This window comes from Calypte anna, chromosome 1 (genome assembly GCF_003957555.1).
Source record: "Calypte anna isolate BGI_N300 chromosome 1, bCalAnn1_v1.p, whole genome shotgun sequence".
Taxonomy (NCBI): Eukaryota; Metazoa; Chordata; class Aves; order Apodiformes; family Trochilidae; genus Calypte; species Calypte anna.
Genome location: NC_044244.1, coordinates 145,320,930 through 145,346,031, shown reverse-complemented (window position 1 = coordinate 145,346,031; position 25,102 = coordinate 145,320,930). Strand labels below are relative to the sequence as shown.

At 36.4% G+C, this 25,102-nt stretch overlaps 1 protein-coding gene across 1 annotated transcript in view; it reads left to right on the top strand.

Moving 5' to 3' along the window:
* ITGBL1 (integrin subunit beta like 1) overlaps window positions 1-25,102 on the top strand; it is a 136,801-nt gene that overhangs the window by 50,404 nt on the left and 61,295 nt on the right. Inside the window, exons 3-7 of the mRNA XM_008492645.2 lie at window positions 8,739-8,885; window positions 12,273-12,395; window positions 16,019-16,159; window positions 18,258-18,398; window positions 22,677-22,823. Of these exons, the coding sequence (XP_008490867.1) occupies window positions 8,739-8,885; window positions 12,273-12,395; window positions 16,019-16,159; window positions 18,258-18,398; window positions 22,677-22,823 (699 nt within the window). The remainder of the gene's footprint in view (window positions 1-8,738; window positions 8,886-12,272; window positions 12,396-16,018; window positions 16,160-18,257; window positions 18,399-22,676; window positions 22,824-25,102) is intronic.

Genomic DNA, 25,102 nt, shown 5'->3' with positions numbered 1-25,102 from the left:
CAAATAATAACTGTAGTCTCAGTAGGGGAGAATATTCTGGTATTTTGCCTTTCTTTTTTCCATCTTAAATAAAGTGAAGTTTTAATTTTTTAACAGTCTGATTTTTTTTTTTTTTATCTTCTAGAAATTATTTCCTACTTATATTGTTTGATTCATTTCAACATTTAAAATAGCCTCCAGGATGCAACATTTAAATTTTATTTTAAATTCCAGTTTAATTATTCTAGTCTATTTCCATTTCTAAAGATACAGATTTTAAATTATTGTTTGATCTGATCCATAGTTTTCCATCTGTGCTACTGTAATAAATAACAGATTTTATCTGAGAGCACATTATTTACTTGATTTATTATTTACATTATTTACATTATCCATTATGTTGCTGATATGAACTTTAAGTGCTTTCTTAAAATATTCTTCTGCAAATACCAATACTTTTCATTTCCTAATTTAGCAATAATACTTTAAAATCAATTTATTTGTGCAACTTGTATTGGGATAGGGGAAGAAATTTTGAAACTGCAGTATGCACATTGATGGAGAGCACACCAAAGTGTTAATCAAGTTCCTTATGTCAACATGTAAAAAAGTATTGCTGGAAATAATATTTCAGAGTGTGTATACTAAGGATATATATTATATCTTGTTGACTTTTAACCTGAAAATTAAATATCAGAAATAAAGCCCTCACACCTCCCTCTGGTCTGTTTTTTTATATTGTAACATGGGTTCTGATTGGTTTTCTTCATTTTAGACCATTATTGAGTGACTGTTTTCTAATACATTTTGCTAAGCATTCTCTGCAGCTCATGGCACAAGTGCAATAGGAATTTTTTATTATTATTTGTCTACTAGAGGGCTTTTCCTTAAGAAGTGTATACAGAACTTTGTATTGTTTTTATATTTTCTCTAGTATGTCTGTTGGTGCAATGATTTAATACAATTATGTTTTTGTTAAAGTGCATCCAGTAATAACTGAATTGAGATTACTTGTCATAATTTTTATTTTAACTCTGAAAATCCATTTCAGGTGGAATTATGGAAGCTGTAGTTTGGTGATTAAGGGGCTTAAGTGGCAAAGCTGGTTTGAAATGTTCTACTATCATTAGGAAGCTGTTTTCCTTCAGATTTTGCAGGGTTTTTTTGGAGCTGTTTCTAAATTCAATTCAGTTCCCTTGACCAATCTATAGTTTAACCTTATAGTGTCAGCATAAGAAGAGAAACAAGGAGAAGGAGACAGTATTTTTTGTGAAAACCTGAGCACTTCTGAACCTAATTTCAGCAGGGACAGAATTCCCTGGCTATACTGTAGAGGTCTAGAAGACAGCTGGCTTTCATCAGAGGTAGCACAACATAAATGACTAAGACCCCAGTCTTAAAAGGAGATTAATTACAAGAATATGAACATAGAAAAAAAAAATAGTTATGCCAACTGGTTTTTTCAGAAACAGCAATAAGTTTTTCAGAAACTGTGATGCCATCAATTAAAAGAAAATAGACTGATATGCTTCAGCTGAATGCAAGGCATAGTTATACAGAATCTCAAACGCAACTAAACAGAATGGTCTATGTTATTCTTATCCTAATGTAATCTCAGATATTTTTGCTAGCTTTACATTGGTGCTAAGTAGGAGAATCTGCTTCACTAACTACAGGAAAGAAAGAAATCTGGTTGGGAAGAACTATTGAAAACATCTTCCCTTTGGTGCTCTAAATTGAAGTGCTCTAGTTTGAAACTGCAGAACGACTTAATTTTTTTACTTTCCCAAGATTTTCAGCTCTTACAACTCAGACATCCTTCCTATCTAACAACCCAATTTAAAGTGGGAATCCATAACAACCACCTCTTCATATTTCTTCACCTATTTCATCAAGTGGATTTTTATATTTGAAAAGCACTTCATGAATCACTCAGTGGCGGCTAAAAATTAATAACAGTGAACCCAAGTTAATTATCATGCCAGCTGCTGATTTCCTTCTGATGGCTGACATGCTATAGAGAGGAATCCTTATGCTAAACCTCAGTTGCCTGAAGGAAATTGATTCCATTAGTACTCTAAAATGAGAACTGCCCTAAGTCTTGTTCTTACACAGAGTAATTGGGCTTTGGTTGCTAAAAATAAGTGACAGAGAGAATGTCTGAGTGTTATTTTAATGCCCAAACAAACAGCCTGAATCTTTGTACTCTGCTAAGAGACTTCTTTTGTAGTGAAAATTACTGTACTATAACTAATGCTGCATGATCACATAAACAGGTATGCTAACAAAGGCATTTTCTCCAATAGTGTTTGCTTAATGAACCAAGGATTTATTTAGGAGCTTGGTCCCTGCAGTTTAACAAGCCTGTGGTTACAGTTTTACAGTCGCCCCTAGACAGTGAGTGCTCTTTTCATCTTACTCAGAAAAAGGGTGAATGTAATTTCAAAAATAAGTACTTTGCCTCATTGGGTTTGTTTCTTTAAACTAGCTACCACGAATCATACACTTCTGAAAGCTCTCAAACACCAAGAAATTCGTCCTTACCAATTTTTCTATGACAAAATTAGTTGTTGTTATTGACTTCATAAAGAACAGAATTTAAGCTCAGCTCTTAGAGCCCTAATGACGTTGTCCAGTGCCAGAGGTTATCCAGAAAATGAAAGATACAAGAGTTGAACCCAGGCAACTTTCCTTCAATTTGAGGCCTTACCATCAACATCATTGGGGCTGTTCAGCCTGAAGAAGAGGAGGCTCAGGGGAGACCTCATTGCTCTCTACAACTACCTGAAAGGAAGATGGAGCCAGGCGGGGGTTGGTCTCTTTTCCCAGGCAACTCTCAGTAAGACAAGAGGGCACGGTCTTAAATTGTGCCGGGGGAAGTTCAGATTGGCTATTAGAAAGAATTTTTTCACGGAAAGGGTGATCAGACATTGGAACGGGCTGCCTGGGGAGGTGGTGGACTCTTCGTCCCTGGAGACATTTAAAAAGCGACTCGATAGTCTAGTGACTGTGGTGGTAGTTGATCAAGGGTTGGACTCGATGATCTCTGAGGTCCCTTCCAACCCAGCCTATTCTACGATTCTATGATTCTATGATAATTTTCTTATTTTTCTTTTCTGCTCAGTGGTTCTAAGGAGTCTGCATTTGTATGCTCCACCATGGCACAGGAGACAAGATAATCATGACACATAAATATGCACACATCCACACATGCTCTTAGGTGGCATGAGCATGGAAGGTAGAGAACAAGTGGTTTGTTTTGGCTGTTTGCATTCCCTGTGGAAAGTTTAGCCACCAGGATGTAGCAGATTCACTCATAGTGAATATTAGCATGTAATTAAAAAAAAACCTGAACCAAAACAGATACAAAGGTAAAGACATTCTTTCAGAATAGGGTGCATGGAAATAGCAATAACACTGATGAATGCTACTGTTTCTATAGGCAAACAGGAATGGAAGTGAAACCAAGCACATGCTGACTAAAAGTTTTCTGAGGGAGGTTGCTGATGCTGCCTCCCTGGAAGTGTTTAAGGCCACTTTGAATGATGCCTTGTGCAGCCTGGTCTAATGGAAGGTGACCCTGCACATGCAGGGGGGCTGGATCTTGATGATCTTTAAGGTCCCTTACAACCCTCACCATTCTATGATTCTATGAAATATTCCCTTGTATTTCTAGTTTGAGTCTACATTTATTATTTCGGTCCTTCAGGTTGTCAGTCCAATCAAATCTGGATGACTTTCCATCTTCACCTTTCTGCTGAGGGCTTGTGCCACTGTCAAGTGCAGTTAGCATATTCTGAAGTTTTGTGTCTATACCAGTAAAAGACATTTGGCTCCAAAAATATACCTTGAAAGATCACCACTAATCTTCTTTTGTCTCAGTAATATCCCTTGTGGTCCTAATGTTTCCTTGCCTTAAACTAAGTTGTGATTCTATTACATTTCTAGAATGCCTTATCCAGAATAATTGTTTTTTCCTAAGAGGCGTTGTATATGGTCATATCAGCTAGGTTTCCTGCTTCCTTATAAAGAGAGATGCCAAGTTAATTTGCCACAATAATAATCTATTTTGGTAGAAAGCTGTTATTCATTATATTCCGTTTTTCACTACCTCAGTGTCTCTAGCTATGCAATGCTTCATAATTTGTTTCAAATCCTTATACATCTCATGAGGTCAGAGCCACTTGTCTTATGTTGTCTGGATGATGTACAACTCCTTTCTTAAAAAGAAAAAAAAAATAGGGTTTTCTTCTTCAGATATTTGGTTGCTAGCCTGAGAGTTTCATTAAAAATCTTTGTTATTAAACTGGCTTTCCATATGCAAGTATTGTTAATACTCTCAAGTGGAGATTATGGGGACTTGCCCTCCTGGTCTTGGCAATTCCTTAGAAACAGTTTTATGTTTTTGTTTTGTTCTCATCTTAGATGAGTAATTTTCATTTCCACAGTCTGTATCATCATGCAGCCACACTGCATTTGCTACTGTAGTCAGCATCCCCATATTAATTTTATTTTGGACTGCCTGTAAATTATCTTTAGTCTTAAATGCTTTTTGCTGCTTGGTGAAGTCACTCTTTTTCCTGTTGTCTTTTTTACTTGGATGGTAAAAGTACATTTTAGTACTGGCAATTTTGCAAGATCTGACTCTGACTAACATTTTCTGTTCTCACTTCCTCCATATATTTTCTGACATCTGACAGTTTTCCTTGCATACTAGTTTGATTTTCCACTCTACAAGCTTTCTGCATACTCCAGATATACTCTCTGAAGTGACTGCTCATCTAGTTAGAAACTGAGACCTTTGTTGTACAAGGTTTTTCCACATGTTTGAAGCTGCAAGGTTTTTTTGCATCCCAAACCCACATTTTTTTCTTAAAGAAATTTTAGCACTTCCTTGAGTCTTTATTATTTCCCTTATTTTCTGATATTTTAAAGTAAAATTCCAATTTATTTGGGTTTAACATCTAATCATGTTACAGCCATTTTTTTTTAAAAAAATGGAATGAAAATGCATCACTTGCCCTGGATAGAGCTTTCTTGACCAACTATTTTACAAGGTCTTGTAGCTCACTTTTCTTGTGGTATGTGTCACATTGTCAGAAACCTTAGTGGTAGAATTTATTTTCTGGGACTCACATCTTTTATAGTTCTATTTACTCCTTATTTATTAATTAATAATATTATTTTCTTTCTAAAGAAAAAAAAATTCTATACAACAAAAGGGATACTACAGAAACCTTCCAGTTAGGAATCTGAAACACATCAGAACCTTCTGTACCCTTTGTAATTTCCTTACAGCTTATAATATACTTGGTTTATAGTTCTTTCAATACTTTTGCCATGAGAAAGAGCATAAGATTGGTACGTGTGGATGTGGGAAGTGAGCAAGCAAGAAGCTATTATAGGCAGTTTTATGGCCTATAATTCACTTCAGTTGTCACCTCACCCAAATGTTGTGGCAGAATATTGCCATTTACAATTTTGAAATATATCAAATTGGCACATTAAGGATATTTTATGGTCAAGGTGGAAATCATTAATACAATCTTGAGTTGGAACTAGATGATCTTTAAAGTCCCTTCCAACCCTAGCCATTCTATGAGTTCATGTTAATTAATCTCCTAATAGTTGCTTTCAGTTGTATGCAGAGATCTTCCATTATTTTTCTAGGTTTAATTTCATTGATCTCAGGGTTGGTTTGTTGGTTTGTTTTTTTTTTTTTTCTTCTATTTGCTTGTGAAGTAAAGCCAAGAAAGAGCATGGCTATTCTGATAGAAGTCTTTTACTGATTTTCTTAAGCAGGCTGTATGAATTTTGAGTGAAATTATTTTCCTTTGCTTTATGCAGCATGTTAGGAACAGAAAAGTCAGTCCTCCTTTTGTCAGAGCATCTTTTTTTTTTTTTTTCACCAGGAGACATCAAAATCTTAAATCACAGGAGTGTCTAACATGAAAAATGCAAAGTCATTGTGATTTGTAATCCTTGAAAGGAATGAAAATGCAGGGAGATGGTTATGTTTTGTCTTGAGTTTTTTTAAGCTACACTGGGATTTATCACCATTTTCCGGAATGGCTTATGCTGTTGCCAGTCAGTGAAGCAGAGAAATGACAAGGGTGGGGTTTTATTATATATTTTCTATCCTACTTGTTGTTTTCCTTGCCCTGTACCAACAGAGAATTATTCAGCGATTTTCAAAGTGGCAAATCCTTTTTTAAATCAGGATCTAACATGGTTCTTTCATATATTTTTGACCTATAGGTTTTTCAGTCATTTAACTGTATTTTTCCCTATGACCAATGCAAAATGAATGCAAATGAAATTTTTTTAAGCAACGAAAGAGAATCCTCTTTTTCTTTAAAATTTTCTATTTACAGTAGTTGTTTAAATTCCTTTTTATTCGCATTAGACTGGGCTTCTATTTTCAGGCAGTTGACTCTAACAGCAGGTAACAGATGCATTTCAAATAGACATCAATAAGATTCTATTTTTGAAAAGTAATGATTGGAAAGGGAATCTTCTGTCAATCAGATATCCATTAAAATGTATTTAATTAGAAGTTGACTATTCTAGTATAAAAGACTTTCAATTATATTCACATCTAAAATTGTAAAGGAATGCTAAAGAATTAAGTGATAGAAATATGCATCTGTATTTTAATGTGCAACATGATACTTATTGTGCAGCATAACTAGTGTAAACTGTCAATTATTTTGCTTATATGTGTATTTTTAAAGAAAACTAAGTAATTCTTAAAAACAGAAGCTTTCTTTACTTTTATTATTCTTCATGCTGTTAGATTTATACCAAATTTTCAGCTATGTATTACTCAAGTGATAGAATGCTAGCATGCCACATCCTAATGAATTGAACAGCTGCATTGGTTCTTTAAGATACTTCCCACTTAGCAAATAATTGTAAGTAAACATAGCCTCACCAGTATCAAAATATACTACATTGCCAATATTGTGTCAATTTTTAGGATAAAATTCAGTTTTGCAGCAGCAGCCCAGTTGGTGAGAGAGGGCTGAAGGAACTGCTAGATGGAAGAGGGTTCAGGAGGACGGATTTGAACCTTTTAGTATTGGTAGGAGTTGTGGCAAGTGCTGCATGAGGGAATTCCTGCTGTAGCTGGTCCTCTCCATATTCCTTTTCAGGGTTCATACCAAAATAGTCAATCCTGTGTCCTCAGGCTGCAGTTTCTAGCTGTTCTTTGCCTACAGCTGGCTAAGGAGGTGAAAGGAATCTCTGCATTTGGAGTTTTGTTGCGTTAATAATAGTTAACAGTAGAAATATATGGGACTGAGAAAGAGAAGAATTAATAATAAAGCCCCTAGTTCTTAGGGTTATTTTAGTGCTTCATTCCTTCTTAAAATAGCAATTTGTAGTTGACCTACCAAACTTACGTATGGTAGATTTCAAAGTCATAGTGATTTCAGATGTCTCATAGAATTATGGAATGGTAGGTGTTGGAGGGGACCTCTGGATATTATTGAGTCCAATCCCCCTGCCAAAGCAGGATCACCTAGGGCTGGTCACACAGAAACACTTCCATATGGGTCTTGGAATTCTGTAGAGAAGGAAACTCCACAACCTCTCTGGGCAGCCAGTTCTAGTGCTCTATCATCCTTATAGTAAAGAAGTTTTTGTTCATACTGAGATGGAACTTCCTGTATTCCAGTTCATGTTTGTTGCCCCTTGTTCTGTCATGGAGCAACACTGAAAAGAGCCTAGCCTCTCCTTGACACCCACCCTTCAGATATTTATAAACATTAAAATGATCCCCTCTCAATCTTTTCCAGACCAAACATCCCCAGGTCTCTCAGCTTTTCCTCATTTGCCAGATGTTCCAGTCCCCCAGGCATCCTCATAGCCCTCCTTTAGACTCTCTCTAATGTATCCCTGTCCCTCTTGAACCAGTGAGCCCAGAACTGGACACAGTGCTCCAGATGTGGTCTCACTAGTGCAGGAGGAGAGTTTCCCTCAACATGCTGGACACACTCATCTTAATGCATCCCCCAGGGTAAAATTAGCTTTTTTTTTTTTTTTTTCCACAGGGGCACATTACTATCCCATGAATAACTTATTTTCCACCATTAGTCCAGGGTCCTTCTCCATGGAGCTGCTTTCCATCAGGTCAGCCCCTAATCTGCCCTGGTGTTATTCTGCCCAGGTGCAGGACTCCAGACTTACTCTTGCTGAACCTCATAAGGTTACCCTTTGTGCAGCTCTCCAGTCTGCCCAAATCTCTCTGGCACACAGCCTTCTGCTGCATCACCAACCCTCCCAGTTTTGTACCATCAGTAAATTTGCTGACCATACACTCTCTCCCCTCACTTAGGTCATTGATGAAGATGTTGAGCAAGGCTGGACCCCTGGAGAGCCCCAGTAATCACAGGTCTCCAAGTGGACTCTGCACCACTGATCATAACACTCTGAGCTCTATAATTCAGCCAGTACTCAATCCATCTCAGGCTCCACTTTTCTAACCTCTCCTTTCTGAGCTTGCCTACAAGGATGTTATGGTAGACAGAGTCAAAAGCCTTGCTAAAGCCAATGTAGACAACATCTACTGCTCTCCCTCATATTAAGATAATTTTATTAATTTATATTTTAATAGCATGTGATCTACATTAAGTAAAGCTGTTAATCATGTTAATTTAAACCTATAATTGATGTAATTTCTTCTAAAAGCTGGATTAGAAAATATCACTTCCTGAATGAAAAAAAGGACTTGATGCACTCCTTCCTTCAATTGCTAGGCCATGGGAAGTGTGACTGTGGGAAGTGCCAATGTGATGAAGGCTGGTATGGTGAAGCTTGTCAGTATCCAACTACTTGCAATCTTACGTGGAAGAAAAGTAATGAAATGTGCAAGAATTCTCAAGATATCATCTGTTCTGGTGCAGGTAAGGTGTCTTTTGTTGCTTTGGTGGCTTGATTTTCTCCCTGTGTTATCTGAGAATCACTGTAATTTTTCATTTTTTTTTTTTAGATTTGGAATTTTGTAAAGTATGTTTCAAGAAACTGAGGAATAAATAGATGTGTACTAAAATATTTAATTTTTTATAGGCCTATTCCTGTGCATATGATGTGTACTGATGTAGAATGCTTGCTTTAATACTCTAGCTTATCCATAGCAACTTTACATCAGTGAAACTGCAGCTGTATCTTGCATTTTGCCCATCAAGAGGTTATGGTAATGGCACTAGCAGAAAGTGACCTTGTTTTTTGATGTGTGTTTGTGCTTATAGCAAGCAGAAATGGTGTTTGCAAATATTTTTCCAGGACATTTATAAGCTGAACAATTTCTTGAGACACTTCTGAGCTCTAACAAAGACTGTTAAAAGAGGTTGTAGAATATCTGATGAGTCAATGGGTTACTTTTTTTATTTGGTAATTTTTTTCTCTAATTATTTAATTTTATAACTCATCCTAACTTAAATAGACAGTTTTTTTCCTTAAAAAAACTCAAACCCAAAACAAACAAAACCAACCAAACAAGCAAACAAACAAATAAAAACACACAGCAAAAAGAAACAATCTTTTAGAACCATTCACTGGAGACTGGTAAAATTTTGAAGAGCATTTCCTACCAGTCAAGTGATCTCCAAGTGAGAGAATGTTTCAGGAATCCTACATCTGCTCACTGTCACTGGCCTTTAATTTCTACGTGGTTCCACATTTTCAGAAAACTAAATTTCTCTGAAATGCTGACATGAGCAAACTACCTAAAGGATTTGATGGACTGCCATATAAGTTTTCTTGTGCTAGGATCACCTTTTGATTTAATGCCAACACTGACTTTGGGGTAGGTTTTTTAATTGCTAATAAAAGATGGAAGAGGATATCAGGAGTTATAACAAAAACAGTCCTCTGCTGTCACACAGCTAACCAGTAATTGTCAGTCTTTTAGTGACTCAATCAAGATTCACCTGAAATTTAACTTTTTTGACTCAACTGTTCCTAATAATTTGTCTGACTAATAGGGCATCCTACCTAAACTGAGGTTCTTCATGAGCAATTTCCACTTCTAGTCAATGGGACTGATTGGATACTTTTAAGACACAGTCTGTCTGATCTCTTTAGATTAGAAAGTTAAGAATCAATTTACCATTTTGTCTTTTTTTTCTGTTTGGAAATTATCTGTAAACATAACAGCTTTCTGAAAAATGTTATTTGTATTTATTCTCCAGGTAGGCATAGCAAATAATTCTAGTTTAATAGGTTAATCATATCATGTTATCAGTTTGTTTGTTTGTTTTTTTTTAATTAGCTCTTGAAAACATTTTTAAAGTTTACTTCTTTAGACTGGCCATGTATGTTGGGGACCTCCATTCTTTTCTTTGTTTAGATTAATGTAATTGGTGAAACTTGTACTATACTTACAATGGTGAAATATAAAATAGTTTCTGCAGGCTAGTTGTGTAATATCATCATTAAATGTCTATTTTGTAGGACTTTTGTGTCCTTTTCTAAAACATGTGTATGTAGTATGAGGAGTATAAATCTTGTGAATTAAGTTCCCTTTTTTATAGTCTGTACTTGCTGACATAGTGAGTCCAGTGACTGCTGAAACAGCTTCTGCAAGCCCATTGACCACAGGCTCCCAGTTAATGTGGTACTGAACAAAGTTCCTACCCTTAGAATTTAAAAAAACATAATAGAGGCAGGGAAAAGGGTTGTCTTATGTGACTGACATGAGAATACTCTTTCTAACATGATTTTCTAGCATATTTGCTGCTTTGACTTTATAACTCTGTAATACATAAATTCATATCTTGTTTATATTATCATGCATTATGGTCCAAATTAGAAAATCAGGGGGAAGAGAAGGCAGGTTGTTTGTTTTCTTTTTTTCCCCAGGAAACTTCAGTCCAGGTCAGGTAGACTCTCTGAGAGAAAAGGAGGAGAATTCTTCCTTCCCTGGAAGCAACAAAACAAACTTTTTCTGTTTGGGAGGCTAAGTCGTGGAGAGAGACTGTCACTAAGGTGGGGAGGCAACCCTAATCAAAAGATGAAGAAGAAAATGTGTGACAAGGCCTAAGATCTTCTAAACACTCTGGCTTTTCCTTATGTCACAAAGTTTTCTGTTGTGGTTTATGTTGTGAGGAAAAAACAGCTCTACACTTCCAAAGCATTTGGGAGTCCTTGGAGTGCTAACATTGAGGAAGAATCTCAGTCAGACACATGTTCTCAAAACACAGGTCTGATGTGGGCAAAAGGCCTCATTATAGCTCTTAACATTCTTAAAAGCTCTACTCTTCTCTGAGACATCACCCAAAGTGAAGAAAAATGAGCCCTAAAAGCTTAAAGTTAGATTAAGTCGAAGTCCTGCAATAACAAGATGTTACTGTAGATGTTTCTGCAACTCCTCAGATGAATCATAGACTCATAGAATCGGCTGGGTTGGAAGGGACCTCTGAGATCATCGAGTCCAACCCTTGAACCACTACTGCTGCATTTACTAGACCATGGCACTGAGTGCCACATCCAGTCTCTATGAAATAACTTGTAACGTGGACATCAATACCACTGGAAAAATACCCCCTTTCCAGTAAAACTGTTGATATGCTATGATAATACTTATGGTTTATTTGATAATGCTATGGATGTATTTCTCTGTGATAAGCTTGTCTATTGTATAATTAATTTCTCTGGTAATTGCTTTTTAGCTTAAGTACTTTTTTTCCTGACATCTGATCATAGGTCTTCCTGCAGGTGTTCCTCACCAATGTTTCCTTCACTTAATTTCTGGTTTTTTTTTTCTGCAAGGCTATTCTTATAAAATCTTAATCCTCAGATGACAGCTGAAAAAAAGGGCATACAGACAAGTGCAAAGGAACTGTGTGAAGTTAGGTAATATATTTCCAAGTCTGTGGTAGCCATGCTCTTGCTACTGTCATGTAACTTGGCTGTGGAACTGGGCAAAACCAGGCTTCATCTTGAGAAGATGACTAAGTTAAATTTTCTCCTTTCAATAGGCAGAAGATATAATTTCCGAAGCAGATGTCATACCTCAATTATATGAAGTCAGACAGACAACTTGAAGAGTGAATTTTACTTTAGGAAAATATGATGGTCCTTGTTAAAAATGAACCACGTGGATGTCATATCTGTTTACAGTTAAGATTGGGCCTTTTGTTGATATGAATTATTTCTGTGTCTGTCTTTATCTGGCTCAATGATCTTTAGATTTCAGCCTTCTCAGAAATAAAACATGCACCATCTCTACTGGACTACTGAACATCTTTCCATGAACTCCAGCAACTGAGTACTGTCTTAAATGTTTACAGGCACATGTCAGTGTGGCAGGTGTAAATGTGCCAACTCAGGAGGAAGTGGACTGGTCTATGGTAAATTCTGTGAATGTGATGACAGAGAATGCATAGATGATGAGACAGAAGAGATTTGTACAGGTATGTATTTCGTGAGTACAAGAGGAATGGTGAAGGCTGTTATAAAATCATATAATTTTGTGGACCTCCTAAATGTCTTTCCTGCATGTATGGTTTAAAAGGAAAGTAGCTATATGTTAAAAAATTTAGATTGCAACTTGTAAGTGGGAATTTCAGTTGAAAAAATGAGCTAAGCTGGAGTTTAAATAATGAAGAAATCCTGCGACAGACTCATCTTTGTGGACAAACTGCAAAGAGGATTATACAAGGTAATTCACTAAGGTGACTCATAGCTCAGTGTCTCTCTCTTTGTTAAAATATAAGAAATGTGAATGCTTTGTGGCACAGGTGAGAGAAAATGGAGGACAGGAAAAAAAAACAAAAAAAACAAAAGAAAAAAAAATTTAAGATTTGTGTCAAGGAAGCAGAAATTTAAAAGAAAAAATATAGGATGAGAACTCAGAAGAAATTCTAGAGATAAAAAGGGGAAGGAATGTATGAAGAAAAAACTCTTCTGTGATATGAAAGAGCATAAGAGGGAGTAAAGTATGATGATAGATAGAAAAGCAATGAAAATTCAATATTGTGAAATACACACCACTTCAGGCATTATAAATGTGGTTTCCTATATTACTAAGGAAGGCTTGCCCTAGAGACACAAGGCACTACAAATATTTTTCAAGCTAGACATACACATTCTGTGTATACATACAGGAGGGTTCAAAACTGTTCTTAAAGTATTCATCCTCTGACCATAGTGCTTGCTCTCTGTGTGTGTACACAGAAAGTACTTGTGTAACCTAGTTTGTTTGTCTGTATCCTTACACAGAAAACTATATAAACTTTAAGTGGTTTTAAAGGCAAAAAGAACTTTTTATTTTTTCTTCCTTAGGATTAAGTAGGAATTTTAAAGTAAGGCTAAACAGAATCGTAGACTCTTAGAATGATTTTGGTTGGAAGGGACTTTAAAGATCATCTGGTTCCAAACCCCCTGACATGGGCACCTCCCACAAGCCCAGGTTGCTCCAAGCCCCATCCAGCCTGGCTTTGAGTTCTTCCAGGAAGGGAGCTTCCATGACTTCCTTGGGAAACCTGTGCCAGTGTCTCGCCACCCTCACTGTAAAGCATTTATTTCTAATATGTCATCTACATCTTTTTATGTGCCAATGGTACCATTTTTGGTATTACAACCATTTGGGTTGTAGTCACGAATAGCATCATATATGATAAAATTTTACCATTTCTTTAGTTACAGTTACAGTTCTCCTTCTTCTGTTTTTGTCAGGGTTTCTTCCCCACCTGTGTTGCTACTGGCAACTTTTTGTCTTAGCTCTTATTTCCACCCATTACATTGAATTTTGCCATATTCCAAAACAAGCCAAATGCATGTCTTTTTTTCAAAAAAATGGTTCTATGGAAACTACTGAGAAATCAAAGGATTCTGATAGCAAACTGGCAAAAATTGTTGGTAAATTCCACCCTCTAAGGTCTGTTATTCATCAGTGTAAAAGCTCTAATACCTTATGTACTTTTAAAGTAAAAATTGGTGTAACCTAGTGGTGTGCTTGACTTGGTTAGGTTGTTGTAAGCTGAAAAGTTCATTTACTGAGGCTGTGAATGTTAGATTTTCTTTGCTTTCTAACAAACTGCTACAGTACATAACCATATGTTGAACCAGGCCTTATGCAGAAAGAATGGAGGAGGACATGAACTGGAAGTCAAAAATATATAACTTAATCACAGAAAAAGCTGCCCCCAGTTGCCTATATAGTTGTTGCTTCTTTCTCTCATTCCAATCTCTTCTTTAATATCCTCTATGCTGCCTCTCCTTCCACAGGATTTCCACCACAGGAATCATGCAGTTTTATTTATGAAGGAGTAAAGCAACAGTGTTCCAACCCACTTCTCTTTAGCTAGCAATGTCCCCTGGATATTCTCCACAGCCAGGTTGAACCTGCTCAGTCCCTGTTGCACTTTCACATTTTGTGTAGCACATTATTGGTTGCTTCATACTCCTAATTGCCCCTGAAGCTATAGACAGACCTTGAAGATTTTAATTGTCTTCACAGCAAGCCAAATCAGGAACATCAAACTAATGAAAAAAAAACCAAAAACAACCAACCAAACAAAAAAACAACCCAAACCATCTATTTACACACATTTCTAAAGTCTGCAATTGTGAGCTAGGATTTTATCCTAGGAAAACATATGGTGCCTTGATGAGGTATGGATAACATGCATTTTAACCTCACACAAGAGGGCCGCATTTTTAAAGCAAATCCATTCTACAGTTTATCTTCAGTAAAGATATAGCAGACTTTTTCCAGCCTAAGTTGACTGCATCACTTTTCATCTAAGGTTACATAAGCTATGGAGTCAAATTACAGCTTATTTTTTTAATGAAGTATCAGGTTTTTTAGCAAATTAAATTCTGATTCTTATCTTTTTTATGTAAGTTTTTTTCTCCAATAGAGTGATTTTTGTCAAGAGCAAGAGGTAGTGACAAATTGTGTAATTTAACACAAATTTATTTGAGGAGTATACAAGTGTGAGTGAATAATGAACTAGTGATGTTTTATCTGAAAAAATATTCCAGTAGATCAAATAATTTACTCCTTCACTTTTTTCTCCCTTTTTTTTCTTGTCCACTTGTCAAGAACAACCTTTTTGTAATAAGCATTTTTTAGGCTGGCTTTGTTGTTTAATTATCTAAAATATATTTTTATGTTTTGTAATTTTTTTGATGTGTAACCAAACAATTGTAATGAAAAGTTCATAGGTAATGAACTTATAGGTAATAAAACCAGGACAAATAACATTCCACAGGTCTAAACTTGCACTGTTGATAATTAAGAATGTAAGTTGACCAGACTGTAATAGAGACAACCTGGTCTACTAATCTTAAAAGACTTTAAAGGGAAAAAGGACAAGATCCAGACTTGATCCTAGTAATTAATTAACTTATGGCTTTAAGATCAGTAAGAGTTGCAGCTTCTTGATTTAAATACTTTGTGTCTTTGAAGCACATGCAAGAAGTACCTTCGTGGATCAAAATGTTCAGGAGCCCATTTTATCAGAAGATCCAACTATCTTTCTGGGAGATGTGTGCTTTGTTAAATGAACACCTAAAAGGTTCATTTTTCTGATCTTACATTTTATGAACTGGTTTATACATGCTCAAAAATACAATGTAGACAGTTTGTATAAATCAAGGTCCTACTGCTGGAATTATCTGCAGAGCCAAACGCACCCAGTACTTTCTTAGCAGTGCTGAGTACAAGTGTGTTCTATCTTAACATTTAAAGCTGGTTTTAAATTTTAATTATTACATTTATCATCTTTCAAATTTACCTATAAAGTTTCAAAAACTAAGCTTAAAAATATAAAATGTTGATATTTTCTTAGTGTTTATCAATTAGATTTAATTTATGATTAAATGAAAATATGTTCTAAAATAGAGTTGGCGAAATGGAGAATTCCAATGTCATTTGTCTTATTTTAGGTAGACATACATGGTCTATAAATTGTTCCTATTCTGAGTCTTGCACTAAAAGTTTTTAAATGAAAATATCAAAACGGTTAAATTGTTAATGCCTTTTGAAAACTTGCTGCTTCTCAGTGTATAAAATTTGTTTTGTGTTAAGGCCATGGAAAGTGTTACTGTGGAAACTGTTACTGTGAGGCTGGTTGGCATGGAGATAAATGTGAATTCCAGTGTGACATCACGCCCTGGGAGATCAAAAAAAGATGCACATCTCCAGATGGCAAAATCTGCAGCAACAGAGGTGTGTCATTCACATGTTCCTTCTCTGCATATTTATTTATATTGTTTGCTTTTATTTTACAATATGCCTTTTCTGCAGTAGCCCATAGATTGTGTTTGTTAATAGTTTCTAGTTTGTTCTCACTTATTTAAAATCTGGGTACACATTTTCGAGTGGGTAGATACCTGTGCTTGGGTGTAAACTAAAATCCACATCCATCTTGGGATCAAACTGACCCAAGTTGTTTTCATCCTTCAGTTTTGTAGTATGACTGAGTGTGGTAATTCTGTATTAGATATGCTTTTGTGAGAGATCCATCTGGCAAAATAAAAAATTAGCAGATTTTTTAATTTGAATGGATTGGTGCTCTTAGGCCAATAGGACTGTATGGCAACTCTTAAGACCAAGGACCTGCGACTGAACAGGGGAAATGAAATGCTGTGGGATGCATTTAGAGAGCTGGAAAGGTAGACTTCACACAATATTTCTAACTTCATTAATAATTCTGTCTCATTTTGTAAAAAAAATCCCACAGAATAATATTTATTTTCATTAGGTGTTTGACTTCATTAAACAAGGAATTGAAAAAAAATCCAGGGTTTCTGCACAATAGTCCAGAATTATTACAATAGAACATAAGCAAGAGTCACATAGATACCTCTCCTTAAAAAAAAGCTCTACTGACAAAACCTGCTATAGTGTGAACATCTAATTACCCTGAAAATATTCAGAAAACTCCCTTCTTTATGAGGAAATTGAAAGATTGGCTGAAATACAGAGGTTCTGTAGGCTCATTTAATCTCGGGACTTCACCAGTAAACAAATTTCTGTAAATCTGGAAATGATAGGGAAATAACTTCAGATCAGAAGCTTTATTTGCACCAAGCAAGTAATTTCTTGGCAAAGAATTTCTCATTAAAGCAATTCTTTGCCCAAATTTGATATTCTGAGTAGGTACAAACTCCTATACAAAGGGATATTCATGGGATACTTCAGCCGTTTTAGCCTTTCATTGTTTGCTATTTATAATGCTCTTTTTAATAATTTTATAAGCTTTTTACTACATAAAGCTGCTTTCCAACACAGTATTTCTACTATTTTAGGACTATTTACCCAGCTGTATACATCTTGTGATATGAATGTAGTTCATCTTGTCAGTCCTGTGCCTTCTGAAAATCCTCCTTCAGTGTTAAGTCATCAAATGTCTGTATCTTTCCATCAGCTGCCTAGTCAACCATCTGAAACCAGATGTGAAACTTTAAATTTAAATTAAAGACAAATTTAAATTAAGACTTTAAATTAAAGACAAAGGCTTAGCTGGAGTATCAAAAAGTGAAGCTACTCTCCAGGAAATGAGCTCTATGCCTCAACACCAGTAGGATGCTTCTTTGTACCTGTTAGGACAAAATAATGAGTGTGTGGACCTGAGGCATATTTGAATTTCTGAAGAAGGAAATTGTCTTTTCTTTTTCTTCTGACTTTTCCTAGCTAAGCAGGTTGTGTGTTCTCTGTAAGGTCATGGTAAATTATTCTCTCTTTCATATTTCATATTTTTGTTCTTGTTGTTAACAACAGAACGGCCCTGAGATGGGAAAAGTGAAAAAGTATGATTTTCATGTAGAAAGCACTGCTATTATTCTTTGGTAAAAGAAGACCTCCTAGACATTTTCAGCTGGATTAGAATTTGGATTCCCTTCTAGTTTAAATGTTCATGCTTTACCAACCATTAATTATCCACTGTGTGCAAACCCAACTCATTTAAACACCATTGATTTTTATTGTCATTAGTGTCACAGCAAATTGCTGTTGATGTCAAAGATTTAAGACTGTTCTGTGCACTACATTTTCCTGTTGATTTCTAACAAGGCTCAATAACAAAAAGAAACTTGAGCAGGAAGCCAACTTGTTTGTATGAAGTATTGCTACTAAATGATCATAGAAGGATTTAAATCATAGAAGAAGAGCATAAGCTCCTGACTAGCAGTTGCAGTTTTGAAACTGAACACCTGTGAGAGCAGAAAATTCACAAATGTAAATTCCTGTAATCAAACTACTATTACACTAAATTGCTAGGTTACTCTATTTTTTTTCTGTCTCTATTTTTCTCCCCCCTTCCCAGGCACATGTGTGTGTGGGGAATGCACATGCCATGATGTGGACCCAACTGGTGACTGGGGAGATATTCATGGAGATACTTGTGAGTGTGATGAAAGAAACTGCAAAGCAGTGTATGATAGATATTCTGATGACTTCTGTTCAGGTAAGTGGTATATATAAAAGGATATATATAAAAGGAAAAAATGTGTAGTTTTATAATGAAAGCATCCAAATGGTCTGATCTTGTTCTCCCTTGTTGCTCCAATTCTAATTTTCCTATCTTAAAATAAACAAAGCTTTAGCTGTTTTTTGGGTTTGTGTATGCAGACTTTTTAAATTAAAAGACATAATTCTGTAAAATAAATTAGAAATGTTTCCGTGCAGCCATTCAAGGTGAATTTAGATTGATGCTCCATGTACCAGCTAACAAAAGTTAAGATTGTTAGTGAGACTGCATACAGTTTTGTATAGTAACTGATAAAGATGCTAATATTAGGCATGAGGGAAAGACTTTGATCAATACACAGCATGCAATTTGTATACACAAGAACTTTTCAAAAACAAATGAGGGTGATTTCAAAGTGACTTGGCAGATTACAGGTTGTCAGCTCTAATGCATCCTTTAGAAATTTGATCTGGCCTAATTAATAATAGAAAGAATGCAGTCACATGAAGGAAAATAGTGATGTGGTCTATTCTCCCTATTACTAGGACAGCCTCCTCATAGAAGATCATAGGATCATCAATTGGGAGTAAAAGCTGAAATCTGAAATCTGGCACATATTTCAATTTGAAATTAATTCCAAATTAATTTCGATTTGATATTTCAATTCATATTTGAATTTATGGTACATAAAATTCTTAGCTTCTTCCTTGCCTTTTATAATTATTAATGAATAAGCTGTAAGTATGTAGAACTGCAGTCATGAGGGCAGCAGGAAGATTGACTTTTAGGTGTTGTCAATTTTGAACATATCATTGCAACATTCTTGCATCCACATTGTTGTGTATGTTTTAGCACTCAGGGACAGATAAAAATTTCAGCATCATCTAAAGAATACAGACTTAAAAAACAACTTGGTAAATGTGTTTTCTAGTTAAGGGTAAACATGAGAGTTTCAGACTTCGTTTCAGACAACCTGTGCAATCTATAGGTATTGCTGCATTACTGAACCAGGACTTGAACTCCCTCTTTCCTGGACAGTATTGCCACTGATGCCACTGCCCAGATATCCTGGGTTAGTGCAGAGAGGTGGCTCCTGTGAGAAGCTGCTGGAGGCTCCTCCAGTTCCAATTCCTGCCCCACCTCTGCCCAGGGCTGAGCTGATATGGGAAGCTGGATGTGCCCCTGTGAGTAACATATTCAAGAAAGGGGAAATGAAACTGCAAAAATATGAAAAAAAGAGACCTGCAGAGCAGAGGAGGAGAAGAGGTGAGAGAGTAATGCAAGAGAAAAGAGGCCCAGGTCGGTGAAGAAGGAGGAGGAAAGATGCCTGAGCAGGGATTTCTCCACAGCCCCTGGTGAGATGGCAGCTGTGACCTTGCAGCCCACGGAGGAGCATGGTGGAGCAGTCCCTGAAGGACCACAGTGGGGTAAATGTGGATTTGTAGCTTCTGAGGTATCACAAGAGGGCAGACATGAAGCAGCAGCCTGTGCGGGATCACAGAGAGGGTCAGATGTGGATCTGCATCCATGGAGGAGCCCGTGTCAGAGGAGGTGACTGCTCGCGCAGCAGCCGTGACTCTGTGTGCAGCCCGGGCTGGAGCAGTTCCTGAGGGACTGCACCTGTGGGAGGGACTCATGTCGGAGGGGTTCCTGAAGGACTCTGTCCTGTGAGAGGGACCTCGCGTTGGAGCAGGGAGAGAATGTGAGGAGTCCTACCCCTGAGGAGGAAAGCGGCAGAAACAGCGTGTGGGGAACTGACCCTAAACCCCCCCTGCCCCTGCCCTGTGCCCTGAGGGTAAGAAGGGAGAGGGATGGGGGAGAAGGTATTATGGTATATAGACCATGTATTTTCTTTCTGCTTGTAGATTAAATTAGGTTTTTTCATTCCCAAGTTGAACCTGTTTGTTCTTTGCCTGTTACCATTACTGGGGAATGAAAGCTTCCCTGTCCTTATCTCTATTTTGGGTCGGTTTTCTCCTTCCTGCCCCACAGTGGGGGTGGAGGTGAGCAAGCAGGAGCCTGGTTGGTACCACCTGGGCCTAAACTGTGACACCAGAGCTGTAAGAAAGCAGACTTTTAGAAAGTATGGTCACATACAAGGGAGCTGGGAAGAAGATATTGCCTTTTCACATTGAATTGAGGACTGTTCTTTATGGCACAGACATAACTAGAAATAAGCAAACTTGGCGAGAGATAAAAAAAAGGTACTTGTATGGCTTGCTTAATGTAACTGAAATTCATGTTGAACTGTAGCTTCGTTTTACTATCAGCAAGCATTTTATTACTACTTCTTATTGTTATGGTCTAGAAATACCTAATTTAGCCTGGGCATCCCAGCATTAATTCTTCAAATAGACTGTGCAAAGCTGTTCATTTCATGTGAAGCAGCTTCAACAACATCATATAGTCCTGCCATTTGGTTACCTTTCAGAAATAGACAAGTTAAAGTATTAATTTTGCTTTTGTGACAGAGATATATTATCTGAAATTAAATAAAAGATTTACTAGCAGAATTATAATTGGACAGCTTTTTCATATGTTTATGTGAAATAAATTTACTTGGTGCCCAAAGTATGCATACATTAGGTATGTCTGCAAATCATCCTCATTCTTCTTACAATTATTTGTAAATTGATTTAGGATGAATCCAAGATGGATGAGTCCAATTAAGGAAAATAATCCAGCTCTCTTAAAACCTGCATCTAATAGAGCTGATGCAAAACTTTTCCTATCTGGTCCTGCCCATCTAATAGGTAGAGATGGGAAATCACGTTGTCCTGAGTAGGAGATTGAAATGATAGGAAATAATGTTTACATACAAAGAGTTTTACTAAAGCTGAATGAAATGCTATGTTTATTTCATAAACTACAAATGAAAGGAGTTGACAGACCTGCTGTGAGGTTTTAACATCATCCAAGAGCAACTCCCTCCAGAAGCTTAAAATAGCTGGGGGTGACTGTCAATTTATAATATCTCATATTGGCAACCAGATGCCTTCTTTTACATCTGAAGTACTCTTCAGTCTTTTACAGAATTATTTTCTTTCAGAAGTGTTCAAAAAATTAAAGTGATTCTCTTCCTTTAAAGAGAGAATTGCTTTCATGGCTTGACATAGGAAAAAAAAGGGCTTCTATAAGAAAATTCCTGCATTCACACATCTCATTAGCTCCTTTTCTGTGGCTCTAGCAAAGAAAATATTATATGAAAGAGCATCATCTCACAAGTTTCTGTCTAAATCAGAGATCATAGGTCCAATTCACAACCTATAAACAGGTACACATGAAAGCAAGGGGAAGTATCATAGAATGATTTGGGTTGGAAGAGATCTTGAAGAACATTTAGTTCCAACCCCTCTGCCATGGGCAGGGACACCTCCCACTAGACCAGGTTGCTCAAAGCCCCATCCAACCTGGCCTGGAACACTTCCAGGGATGGGGCAGCCACAACTTTCCTGGGCAACCTGTGCCAGTATCTCATCACCTTCATAGTAAAGAATTTCTTCCTAATATCTAATCTAAATCGATCCTCTAAACAATTTAATGATTTCTAAACCTTTAATGGTTTCCAAGGAAAACAAATAACTAGTATAAGAAAAGTCATTCTTGTGAAAATAGTAAGACTTTTTCTTCTGGGAACTACTCAGATAATTTACAGAAGGCTTGCTTCTTCCCATTTTCTCCTTAAATGCATGTTTTAGAAATATATTATAAGCCAGTCTTAAAATGCAAGTACAGTTAGAAGGAGATACGAAGTCTGTTTTGCTACAGGTTTAATGAAGAGTCTGTATGAAGAAGTGGACATCAGAGCAATTCTTTGGGGTTCTGTTGCCAGTGAATGATGAATATATGAAAATCATGAGAGTACGTCTAACCCACTGATAGAGCTCATGGAAATAAAAATATGATTTTGTGTCTGGAAATGTTTTTGCTGATGCTCAAGCTTTCCTCATCCAGTACAAGGAATGTTGCTAGAATCCCAGTCTGTTATGCAAAGACTGTTACGTTTGTGATAAAGGCAGCTGGGCAACTAGCTTGTTTTTTCTTGGTCTGGATATGTTATCATTCATATAGAGAAAACATTGTTTGAATGTTTTTTCAGGTTAAGATCTCAGAAGGAATTCACCCTTAGCTTCTTGGCTTTCACACTCTTGATCGTATTTTTTGGCAGTCAGATTATTTAATGAAACCACAGCTTTGATAAGGTTCATTTCACAATGAGGTTTTAATACCTATCATCAGTCTGGAGGTTAATCTTTAAATGTATTCATTGCAAAGGTCATGGGCAGTGTAATTGCGGAAGGTGTGACTGTAAAGAAGGATGGACTGGGAAGAAGTGTGAACATCCACGTTCTTGTCCGTTGTCAGTTGAGGAAAGTGCTAAGAAATGCCAAGGAAATTCTAATTTGCCTTGCTCTGGAAGAGGTAAGAACATTTCTGGAATTTTCACACCCTTAATATATCTTTCCATTAGAAGAACTTTTTACAGATGCCCAGCAGTATTAGTAATGAAAAACATGATCTTTGTTGGCTTACTGAGCATGAATCTCACCTGGTAACCTGTGAGTTCTGACATTGGAGGAGAAGAATACAACTGTCACCTATTCTTCCTGTCATCTCCAGACTTGTATTTAATTTTGCATATCTCAGCATTTGTTTTGGAGGTTTTAAAAGATGATGAAGATTGCTGCAGTTGAGTCTTTCCTAAAGGTGCATTTGGAATATGACACTCTTATTTGATTTTCAGCCTCTATAAAATGTTCTGGCATCATTTTGGTAAGAGCTATTCAGATTTACATTTCCCAAGAGCCTGCCCTGCTAAGTGTGGCACTCATTTCTAAAATGCAGTTGTTCTTCAGTGCACTTTGCTAGTTAGTTACTGGCTTTTCATTTGAAAGCTTTTCTTTGTGATGCTACTGCCTTTTTGAAAGCCTTGACTAAAAGATGCAGTAATACAATTGAAATACACATTGCAAGCAAAACAAAGCTTTTTCTCAGTTGAAAAAGTATCTGCTAAGTTTTATCTGCCTGTGTGTGAAAAGTGGTTTTTTGCAGAGAGCAGGAAGAAAAGTAAATATGTCACAGAATTTTGCTGGAACTGGTAATTGCAGTTGTTATGATTTCTGCCCACTAAGTATTTGCTGGGAAAGGTCTGAAGTTGCTCGTGAATTACTGCATTTGACCCTAAATGTCATTTCCTCTGTTATTTCTTCTTTCAATAGTTCTTTCTAACTAAGTAAAAAATTGTAGGCTGTGCATCCAAGTTAACACAGTTATAATTGTAATTTTCTCCCACTATAGTGGTATAGCAGCTTGGAAATATAACTTAGAAATGCAGCATTAATTCTATCTTTAAGGAACTATACATTAACAAATTGTTACTTGCTTTTTTTTCTAAATTAGGCCAAAGCTTTGCAATGAGTTACATATCTCTTGCTAAAACTTTTCAAAAGAATTTTTGCCTAAAAGTTAGGTGAAACATGGATGTCAATCCTAACTGAAACAAAGGAGCATTGATACTTTATCTATTTTATTTTTTATTATATTTTTACTGTTTATCTATTTTATTTTTACTATATTTATTATTTCACTCTTCTTATTGGATGCTGAACATCTCTTCTCTCATCTGCTTCAATAGGAGTTGAGTATGCTGAGCATTTGGACAGTTCTATGATTTAATTGCATTGAGCACTGTGAGACTCAAATGGCAGAGAGAAAAAAATGACAGCCATAAACCAAGTTTAATTTTTGGAAAGAATGCAATCTTAAGTTACAGGGCATATTGTTCTATTTAGCTTTTGAATTTTAAAAAGTTTTATTAAGCATGGTGTGAAGAATTGAGTTTAAAATTTCAATAGTAATGGCTATTATTCTCTTGGCTTTATCACCCTCTTAGAGTATTAACACTAGCAGTGTTCTGTTGAGATACTAGCAGTGCAGTAAATCACTTCTTGGTGAACTGTTTTGATTGAATGATCTGCTGCTCAAAATTTTTAGGTAAAATACAAGCAGTAGCAATTGGAACAAAAGGTTTAACCTATAGCAGCTTTGAACATTCTTTGATTCCCAAACAAGTTTAGTTCCTATGAAAAAATTGTCATTGGACTTAAACAGTTAAATTCTCTGGACCTATTTAAAATCTTACTATTTTTCATTAAAACTTATCATGAGCAGAAATGTTACACAACCAAATAAGGTTGTGTAAACCTTATTGTAAACACAATAAGGAATTCTAATCAAATGTAACCTCTCTAAAGATTTCTGGGCCATGAATTTTTAACTCTATCCCTAATTTTTCTGAACTCTATTGGTAGGATTTTCTGGCAGGGAAAAGAATGTTCCAAATGAAAGGGAAGTGTTTCCTTTTACATTTTTTAACCTCCTTGTAATATTTTTTCTCCTGGCTGTGGTACAAGAACAGTAAGTGTCTGTGCAGATCAGTAATCAACTTCACTGCTGTAGAAGCTGCTTATTTAATGTCCTTATTTAATGGGATCTTTCAGCAAGGTAGTTCATGAATGCAAGAGGATGCAGAATGGAGAGCCCACAGATGCAGTGCTTGATACTGGGCAACTTTCAGTATCAGTGCAAGTTGGGCAATGAAGGAATTTGAGACAAATACTGATGGATGAAAAAATGGACATGAACCAGCAGTGTGCACTCATCACCCAGAAAGGCAACCATTTTCTGGGCTGCATCAAAAG